The following is an 11,047-nucleotide window of genomic DNA, read 5'->3' as shown; positions in this document are numbered from 1 at the left end:
CCGAACATGACCTCCGGTGACAAGTTTGTTGATATCCTTAAAATTGAGATGGGAGAGCCTTCGGTGCCACAACCAGCTTTCGTCAGAGTGTGCTTTGGATAACAGACAGATAACTGGATTTCCTTTGATAGGTTTGAGATTAAGAGAAAACATTTCTCCTTTGCGCTCCGATTTGAGAATCACTCTTTTTGTTTTCTTCTCTATTATTTCCGAACCCTCATCATCAAACGAAACTTTAAGACCGGTACCTCCAACAAGCTGAGATACACTGATGAGGTTATGTTGTAGTCCTTCAACATATGCAACTTTTCTAATCGTGAAGTCTCCATTTGTAATCATCCCATAACCTTTTATTGTGCCGTATGAGTTGTTCCCGAATTTGACATTCCCGCCGTTTGGAAGAGATCGAAATTCCCTCAGTTCTTCCTTCCTCCCTGTCATGTGACGTGAGCAGCCACTGTCAATATATCATTCTTCGTCGAACTGCTCATCACTGATAACCTGCAAAAATCAAGCAGATTTAGGAACCCAAAGTTTCTTGGGTCCACGTGAGCTTTTCATAGGAACAGGAATAGTAAGAGAGATGTCAACAAGATATGTTCTTTTTATTAAAGTTGTATCATCTTTCTTTTTAATGGTGAAAACTTTAATTTTGTTGGGATTTGTTACAGACGGTTTGGGTTCAGGATTTGACGTTTGGGCCTTGGAATGCTTTTGAACATTCTTGACTGAGGAAACCTTCGATTTTCCTTTCAAATCTGCTGAATGTTTTGGATTTTGAGTTTGAACAGAATTGGATTTAGAATGGGGTTGAGAAGAATTAGGACGAGAGAAGTTAGACTGAGAAGTTTTCTTGACTTGAGGTTCTAGGTGCCCCTTTTGTTTTTGGTCATTAGTGGGACCGAACCTTGAACCTTGATTGCTTTTGCTCTCGGAACCGAACCTATTCTTTCGGTAGCTGGTGTTCTCTGAACCGAACCTTTCCTTTCGGTTGTTATTCCTTTCAGAACCGAACCTGTCCTTTCGGTTGTAACTACTTTCTTGCATTCTCATAGTACTTTTCTCTGACTTGGAATTTTTGTCATGATAAGAGAAATGGGCGTTTTGAGATCGCCAAAACTGTTTTCGTTCTGAGAGATTCTTCTTGTATCTCAGATTCCTTTGTTGCTTCTGATCCTTTACTTGCTTCGGCTATCGGTGGATGTTGGCTTTTTGCTTTTGCTTTTTGTCAGCCGGTTCACTTTGAACTGATGATGTTTCGCTCAAGGGAGTGACTTCTTCTACAGGAACTTCTTTTGTACCACTAGTACTTGGCACGTCAAAGTTATCAGGCTTGTTTAGCGGCTCCGACACATATCTGCCTTTGGTTTTCCAGGAAGTCCGCTCTGACAGACCAACAGTTTCGTCTGCATTATCTATAGGAGCAGACTAGAAGAATTCATCACAACCATTTGCATTATCTTTGTTTACAATGGCTGTGAGTTCGGCTGTCTGATGTTCGGTTACTCCTGTGACCTTATATACCTAATTTGGTGTTGTTCTCACCTTTTGGTACACAACAACCTTTTCTTCTAGATTTGGGGACTTATTTTGGGACAAACAAGCAAACTCCACAGAATTTTCAGAAATAAGATTTTTGTGGTTTTCTGGTTCGCTCTTGATAAACTCAGAACAGTCAACTTCATCCTCTACAGAAATTTCACTCATATCATCATCCTCATTAAGCTCAGACGCGTTTTCAACATCTATTTTATTTTCTGAGCTCAAGTTGGCATTCAATGAGTCAAATTTTTGTATGTTTTCAGTCCTTAGTTTCAGTTTATCATTTTCATCCAAAAGGTTTTTCAGCATGTCCTTATGGTCCTTGGATTTTATGAAAGATTCAATTTTGTCTAGACCATACATGTAGGTTGGATTCACATCATTAGATGAAACTACACTTTCACAATTATATGCTTCAGCGTCGATTTTATCCTCCTTGAATTCAAGGAAGGGCAAATCATGCGATGAATTTTCTGTCCTATTTCACAGTTCAAATGAAGTTGAGTGATGTTAGAATAAAGACGCTTAGCAATTAAACAAAACACATTTCTTTGTTTCAAAAGTTTCAAATTGTCTCTTTGTAAATAAATGTTTTCGTCTTTGGATTTAATCAGCTCCGACTCCTTCAACTCTATCCACATCCTCTATTCCTCACTCTTTGATGATACCCTGCTTATTTGGTCAGTTAGGTTAGAATTGGTGAGCCGTGTTTGAGTTAAACTGCTATCTAGATTTGAGATTCTTGAGTTTAAGCTTTTCAATTCTTTTTCGTATGAGTTTTGTGGGACTTTATATGAAATAAAAACGGATTGTACCTTCTTGATTAATTCATCAAGCTCATTGAATTGCACGCTGAGAGGTTTTGTTGTAAAGCATAGGTCCTCTCGCTCCTTCGTTTCTTCATTCCCACCGTCTGTATTGTATCCCTTCATTTGAGATACATTCGTCACCATCAAGCACTTCCCACTGCTTTCTTCACCTCTAGCAACATACGCCTTTCCATGAGATGACTTCCTGACCTCATCATCCTCTGAGTCGGTTGACCAGACCTGCACACCACCGAACTCATCATCCGCTGCTGAACCCTGCACAACTAAAGCATTCATTGAAGGGTTAGCAGTAGCTTTCTTTCTCTTGATATCTTCCAGCTTTTTCATCAGCACAGCCTCTTCATCATTTTCCTCCTCCTTCTCTGCCATTTTCTTCAAGACACAGTCTTTGGCATAGTGGTTCTTTCCTCCACAGTAGTAGCAGTTCACACCAGAATCTCCTTCAGCTTTCGGCTCTTTCTTTGGTTCTTCTGCCTTCGGTTCCTCCCTCACCTTTTCAAAACTATAGCTTCCCTGCTAATTCCGATTCTTATTTGTAGGGAATCTTTTCTTAATGAACCTCTTTGGATTTGACACCATCATTGCATAATCTTCAGATGTAAGATCATAATCTTCTAAGTTGAGATCTTCATCCTCTACTACACTTTTGCTTTTGGACAAAAGAGCCAAGGATCCCAAGCTTGAAACCACACTTTTCTCTTGTAAGACTATCTTTTCTTGGGATTTCAGAATCCCTACTAGCTTTGCCAAAGAATAATATTTGAATTGCTCATGAGCTTTAACAGTGGACACAACTGCTCTCCACTCATATCTAAGACCATTCAAAAAGGTAACCTTTTGTTCAATCAGCTTCCTTTCTATATCGTGTTTGATCATCTTACTAAGAAGATGATTGAAGCGATCGAACGTCTGAGTAACAGTTTCATCGGGATTCTGCTTAAATTCGCCAAACTCTGATAAGTGTAAAGTCTGAATGGAATGCTCCAGATCTTCATCTGTGGAATATAACTCTCGCAGCCTATCCCAGATCTCTTTAGCAGTGCTGCATGAACTCACTAGCCTGAATGTATCGGATTGAAGAGCGAATCGAATCAGTCTCAATGCTTTAATGTTGCACTGAAACTTTTCCTTTTCATCTTGAGCAACATCCTTTACGTCTTTTAACATATCATTGTACTCTTTCTGAGTTTTAATGATTTTTGACGTTGCAGAATGAGCAAATGGTCCAGAAACTATTGCTTCCCAAATAAGGTATCCATTGTCTTCCGATCCAATGACATAATCTTCGAAGTGATGTGCCCAGACTTCATAATCCTGGGTGTAAAGAATAGGAATCTTCGTCGTTGATCCGATGTTGTTTGAGATATTGATGGGATTTGATTGTGACTCGTCCATGATTGATCGTTTAACCTGTTTGAAAGATCAGACTTGTAATGAATAATATTAGGGCAAAACAAATAAATGCTGAGTTACGTCAATTATTGAATGACGGCTCAATAAATATTAGTTAATGCGGAATAACCCTAATCGCAAACTCTTTCACAGAAAAGATGTGTATGAATTACACAGCCTCCTACTCTGATACCAATTGTTAAGTTATTAATTAACTTGATGATCGATTAGATCTATGTAACAGGTAAGCGATGAATATATAAACAGTAAATAACCCAAGTATAAATCAAGATGTGTCGAATGATTAGATTACTCAATCCTCAGCAGAACTCGACTAAGAACTTCCGCTGTAGAGGATTCTAGGGTTACAAAAGATAAGAACTTGTATGCTATCAAATCTTTATGAATCTTGCGTTAAGAATGCATGCAAGCATCTATATATAATAAACCCTAAACAAAACTCACGGATGGACAGGCCCATACCGGAGATACATATTAGACTAACTAACGAGCCCAATAGACGCAACACAAAATGCGACCCAACAAAGTCACAACTCGCCCTATAAGTGTCTAAGTGAAGCTGTAAAACCCTAAAAATTAGGTTGTTCCTGTGAGAAGGGAAATGGAGCGGCATGACTATACCCGCATCTATATTATGTTTTTGAGAAATCCGCTTTATTTGTTTTATGATGTTTGAACTTAATGGATAATTATGTTTTTTTAAGAAGATTGTTTTTAGTTGATTAAATTATATATTTTTTTAAAGTTGGTTGAAATTTTAGGACGTTACATTTGTTTTAGAAGTTTCTACAACAACTAGGGTTCTGCACCTAATTGATATTTATGCTCTAATACATACTATGTATGCAATTGGATGACATGCTAGAAAACCAACACAACACAAACATGATTATTCCAAACTCAAGCTTATTCGGGGACTTTACATGACATATAAGTTCCTTCCTTGTGACAACTCAGAAAAAATCACCTTATTTTATACATAATATATATAATTACTGTTTAACAACTATAAATGACCAATGGGTGTGGTACCACACCTTAGACTTTTGGTCTGTCATGTCAGTGTCACATCAGCGCCGCATCAATTTCCCTTCACCATTCCTCACCCCCCCCCCTCATTTATTTTAATATTTAAACATGTATAAATAATATATCAATGTTATACTCTATTTATAAGGGATTAAACATCATGAACTTTTGATATATTTTTTATAATTTTTTTAATACATATATGATTTACTAATAATTAAAAACGAAAATAAATAATAAAGTGCGGTATAGTCTTCTCGTGCGGTGGCCTTACCATGCCTCCCATAACCGGACGATCTTGTGTTTACCACACCATCTTGGTGAGACATTACCTACCATAGTGTGTTACACCTCTTTCTTCGACCAATCTTATATGAATTGATTCCACTTATGTGGATTTTACTTAAATAACAATCATTTATATTTATTGTTTTACTATTTATTTAACTATTATATTTTTTTCATTTAAATCTCAAAGGTTTCTAAGACAAAAAATAGGTGTTACGTAAGACTGTCGTCGTTCACAACCAAAACCAACCCAACTATCCATTAAAAAACTAATTTCTCACTCTTCCACATAAACAACCAAACTAAATCCAAATTTTCATTCTCATTACCAACCAAACCCAACCTTATTTTTATTAAATAAATACAATTAATATAATTTATAAGTATTTTTATTCTATAAAAAATTATTATAAATAATATGAAAGAGATAAAAATTTGATTACGAGTAATCTATTACAAAATATATAAAATCAAAAAATATTTAAGCCTATATTTTAGCATATCTTAAATCATAATTACTTCTCATTCAATGGTAGAATATAAAAGTCAAAATAATTTAAACTATCTCTAAAAGAAAACTGCCACTTAAATCCTTTAAATATTAAAATATAACCCAACTAGTTTATAACCCGTGGGAACCACGGTTATAAAATTAATCAAACATTTATAATAAAAACAAAAAATTATTAATAAGTTATTTTAAATAAATTATTAATTTAAGAGATATTTTTTATTAGTTATGTAAAATTATAATCATTGATTCAAATAAATATATAAAATTAATTTTTAATATATATTAGATACTTTTATTTGTGAATTAATGAAAACAATAATTTAAAATTTAAAATTTAAAATAGAATCACATTAATGAGGAGGTCTAATAAGTTTAAAATGGAAAACTAATAGATTGACAAGTGGCAACACATTAATTAAAATGTCTAATATAATGACACATAACAAAATAACTATTCTTTTATTAGTATAGATTTGGGTTTGATACAAAAACTTTGGTCATTTGTTTTTGTTTATTTCTCTTTATTTTAATCTTTCATTCACGGCCAAATTTTCTTTTTGAACCGCAAATGAATAAGTATAAATCTCCTCTCCTCTGCCCACCAAAATGAACTCTGTCGATTCCTTCCGTGCTAACTGCACCTGAAAGCCATCTCTGTGGTCATCGTCACCCTCCGTCTCCTTTCTATTGTCATGGAAATGCTATTGTTTAGGGTTTCTATATTTAGGTTCTCGTGTCGGGATTTGTTTTATTCAGAATGGGTTTTATTAAATTTTTGCAATGGAATTTTATTATATTTTTTTTATGGGTTTCAACTTTGTGGGTTTTGATTCGAGTTAAGGTTATAATTGGAGTTAAAATACATTGCCCACATGTACAAAGTTCAAGATGCCTTCTCGCAGTTTACCTTTTTTGAACTTTTTTGAAAAGTAATTCCAATTGTATGGTTCTTGTTTTTATATGGAAAAGTTAATACTTTTTTTATTCAAAATTTGAAGAACAAGTAATCTTTTACGTGTCTTGCATTTAGTTGAAAAAGTTGCAATTGGAATAATTCTTTCCGTGCCACAAATCCAATCTCTACTATAAACAACAGTAAGAATGTAAGATCATTCTTTTGTGCATCCATTTCATCCATATCTCTACTACATTCTCTGCTCTAAAAATAAGCCATGGCTGACGTCATTGTTTCTGCCTTCTTCACTGTGTTTTTTGAAAAGCTGGCCTCCGAAGCCTTGCAAAAGATTGCTCGTGCCAAGGGAATTGATTCTGAGCTAAAGAAACTGAAGAGGTCATTAAGCCAGATCCAAGCTCTGCTTTATGATGCTTCTCAGAAGGAAATAACTCAGGAAGCTGTTAAAGAATGGTTGAACAGTCTCCAACATTTGGCTTACGATATAGACGACGTGCTTGATGATTTGGCAACCGAAGCTATGCATCGGGGATTCACCGATCAATCTGGAGTCATCACCAACAAGGTAAGAAAGCTACTGCCAACTTGTTGCACAAATTTCTCATTAAGCACTAGGATCCATCGCAAGTTAGATGATATTTCCACAAGGTTGCAAGAACTAACGGAGGGAAAAAATAATCCTGGGTTAAGCGTGACAACAAATGAAAAGCCAAAAATTAAAAGAAACGATGGTAGGGTAGATGAAATTGGTATTGTTGGACGTGAAGCTGAAAAGAAGGCATTGATTCAAAAACTGTTAGGGGGTAAAGATGAATCATGCAATCAAAACTTTAGCATCGTGCCTATAGTTGGTATGGGTGGGGTAGGTAAGACCACTCTAGCCAGACTCTTGTACGAAGAAAAGGAAGTGAAGGATCACTTCGAAGTTAGAGCTTGGGTTTCTGTTTCTTATGAGTTTGATATCTCAAATATAAGCAAAGTTATTTATGAAAATGTGTCTGGGGAAAACAAAATTTTTAAAGATTTAAATTTGCTTCAAGATGCTCTTAAAGAGAAACTTAAGAATAAATTATATCTAATAGTTTTAGATGATGTATGGTCTGAAAGCTATGGTGATTGGGAAAAATTAGTGGGCCCGTTTCTTGCAGGGGCTCCTGGAAGTAGAATTATCATGACAACTCGAAAGGAGCAATTGCTCAGACAGTTGGGTTACGCTCATCTAGACCCACTACAGAGTTTGTCAGATGATGATGCTCTGTCATTATTTGCTCAACATGCATTGGGTGTAGCCAACTTTGATTCACAACCAACACTAAGAACACTTGGAGTAGGGTTTGTGAAAAAATGTGATGGCTTGCCCTTGGCTTTAAGAACACTTGGGAGGTTATTAAGGACAAAAACAGACGAGGAAGAATGGAAGGAGCTGCTTAATAGTGAGATATGGACGTTAGGAAAAAGGGATGAGATTGTCCCTGCTCTTAGACTAAGCTACCATGATCTTTCTGCCTCTTTGAAGCAGTTGTTTGCATATTGTTCCTTGTTCCCCAAAGACTATGTGTTTGATAAGGAGGAGTTGATTCTATTGTGGATGGCAGAAGGGTTTTTGCATCAATCAACCACCAGCAAGTCAATGGAACGTTTGGGTCTTGAAGGTTTTGAAGACTTGTTGGCAAGGTCATTTTTTCAACATGCACCTGATGACAAATCATTGTTTGTGATGCATGACCTAATGAATGACTTGGCCACATCTGTTGCTGGAGATTTTTTTTCCAGGTTAGACATTGAGATGAAGAAGGAATTTAGGAAGGAAGCTTTGGAAAAGCACCGCCATTTCTCATTTGTTTGTGAGGAGTACATGGTTTACAAAAGGTTTGAAGCATTCAAGGGAGCTAGAAATTTGAGAACATTCTTAGCAACGTATGTTGGGATGAAAGAAAGTTGGAGAACATTTTATTTATCAAATATGGTCCTGGATGAATTACTTCACGAGTCACCTTTGTTAAGGGTCCTTAGCTTGTGTCAACTCAACATAAGCGAGGTACCTAAATCCATTGGTAGTTTGAAGCACTTGCGTTATCTTAATTTATCTCGAACTAAAATCACACATGTACCAGATAATGTCTGCAACCTTTATAATTTACAGACATTGATTGTTTCTGGCTGTGAGAGTTTGAAAAAATTGCCTGAGACGTTCTCAAAGCTTAAAAATTTGCGGCATTTTGACATGCGGGATACTCCACTTTTGAAGAAGATGCCATTAGGGATTCTTGAGTTGAAAAGCCTACAAACTCTCTATGGGATTGTTATTGAAGGAGAAAATGGATTTTCAATAACTGAGCTTAAGGATTTAAAGATTATCCAAGGGAAACTTTCCATTAAAGGATTGGAAAAAGTGTCCGGATTAACGCATGCACAGGAAACAAACTTATCTGAAAAGAGGCTAACTGACTTAGAGTTGGAATGGAGTGATGTATATGATGGTTCTCGAAAGGAAGCACTTGAAAAGGAGGTCCTCACTAAGCTGAAGCCTCATAATGTTACTCTAAAAGAACTCAAAATCGTGTCATATGGAGGTATAGAAGTTCCAAGTTGGGTTGGGGATCCCTCATTTAGTCGGCTGACTTGTGTTTCGATAAGTGGTTGTAAAAAGTGCACATCTCTACAACCACTTGGGCAATTACCATTACTTAAAGAGTTGGTTATTGAAGGCATGGATGAGGTAAAAGTTGTAGGTCTGGAGTTGCTTGGGTCTGGTCTTTCATTCCCTTCACTTGAAAATTTAACTTTTCGAGATATGGATGGGTGGGAGGTTTGGTCAACCAGTATTGGGGTTGTCAGTACATCATTTCCATGCCTTCATGAGCTTCATATTGAAAGTTGTCCTAATTTGGTTAGAGTCTCACTTGAAGCATTAACTTCATTGAGGGTTCTAACGATAATTGGTTGTGGCCACGAAGTGTTAAAAGGTTTGGTCGGTGTAGCTTTGTCAATCACCGAGTTGGATATAATAGCTATTTCTGGGCTTAATGATCATGTGTGGGGAGGTGTTATAGAGTATCTTGGGGCAGTTGAAGAAGTAAGAATGAGAGAGTGTAATGAAATAAGATACTTGTGGGAATCAGAAGTAGATGCAAGTAAGTTTCTTGTGAATTTAAGGACGTTGTTTGTAAGCAATTGTTCAAATTTGGTGAGTTTAGGAGAGAAAGAGGACGAGGAGAGTTGTGGGAGCAACCTAACATCTCTTACAAGCTTGTCCGTATTGGGTTGTGATAGCTTGGAACATTGCAGCTGTCCAAATAGCCTTATGACTTTTTACATCGAGAATTGTAATAAATTATTGGAAAAGGAGTTGGTAGGAGCACGAGAGAAGCCTGTGATCAACTCAAACATACTGATGCTTGATACTTTGTGTACAGTTGATTGGCCAAATCTGAAATCGATCGCTGAATTGAGTTCCTTCAATCACCTCAGGCAACTCGTAATAATCAATTGTCCAAATTTGGAGTCATTTCCTGACCACGAGTTGCCAGAACTCAATGTGTTAACACATCTGACAATAATAGATTGTGAAAGTTTGGATGCTTCCTTTTCTCTTGGGCTTTGGCCTCCAAAATTGTGTTCACTTAGGATAGGGGGGTTGAAGAAGTCCATGTCAAAGTGGGGCCCACAGACATTTCCAACCTCACTTGTGAGCCTATGTTTAACAGGTGGACAGTCAGGAGATGTGAGTAATTTCAGTCAGTTGTCCCATCTTCTTTCTTCATCTCTCACTTCTCTTGAAATATATGAATTTGAGAAAGTGGAATCAATTTCAATGGGACTCCAACACCTCACCTCCCTCCAACTTCTCATTGTTTCTGAATGCCCAAAGACAAGAGATCTACCAGAAATGCTGCTGCCTTCACTTTTGAGTTTGGAAATCTATGGATGCCTGATTCTGAAAGAAAGGAGTAGTAAAAGAGGCTCCTACAGGCCCCTCATATCACGTATCCCCTTCGTTGAGATATCTGATGTTGAAGGTCATCAATAGCCCAATAGAATCATGTTATTGTCTAGAAGAAGTTAGCATGTTCTAGAATGATCTGGAAGATTCTAGAACATTATGGAATACTATGGAGGAGTGTTGAAGATGCCGGAAGATTCTAGAATACTCTAGAACGAGATGGAAGACCCCGGTAGGACATTATAGAACATTCTAGAAACATATAAAAGCTTGTAATAGATATAGAATATGGTAGATAGTTCTAGAATAGCCATGAATGTATGTAGATCTAGAAACTTCCTATAAGGAGGTGAAAACACCTATAAATAGGTGTGGAGCTCATTTGCTCCAAACCATCCCAACATCCAAGTATCCAAGAAAGCCTCAAAGAGAGAAAAGTGTGTAGTAGTCTCACAAAAAGTGTAAGTTCTCCTTAAGTGTCTTAATAAAAGTCTTGTTGTTTCCCATATAAAAGAGTCGTGTTCAACAATCTGGTATCAGAGCAAGGTTTCTTGATAGTGAGAACGAGTGATTCT

At 36.6% G+C, this 11,047-nt stretch overlaps 1 protein-coding gene across 1 annotated transcript; it reads left to right on the top strand.

Moving 5' to 3' along the window:
• The first annotated feature begins 6,743 nt into the window (after positions 1-6,743).
• LOC128125867 (putative disease resistance protein At3g14460) lies at positions 6,744-10,985 on the top strand. The gene has a single exon (XM_052769546.1). The coding sequence runs from the start codon at positions 6,789-6,791 to the stop codon at positions 10,557-10,559; it is 3,771 nt and encodes a 1,256-aa protein (XP_052625506.1). The 5' UTR covers positions 6,744-6,788; the 3' UTR covers positions 10,560-10,985.
• The last annotated feature ends 62 nt before the right edge of the window (positions 10,986-11,047 follow it).

This window comes from Lactuca sativa, chromosome 3 (genome assembly GCF_002870075.4).
Source record: "Lactuca sativa cultivar Salinas chromosome 3, Lsat_Salinas_v11, whole genome shotgun sequence".
Taxonomy (NCBI): Eukaryota; Viridiplantae; Streptophyta; class Magnoliopsida; order Asterales; family Asteraceae; genus Lactuca; species Lactuca sativa.
Note: the sequence above shows the minus strand (reverse complement) of the source record. Positions and strands in the feature narration are given on the sequence as shown.

Excerpts from the sequence above, each read along its gene's own strand:
- LOC128125867 (XM_052769546.1), top strand. The coding sequence starts at position 6,789 with ATGGCTGACGTCATTGTTTCTGCCTTCTTCACTGTGTTTTTTGAAAAG.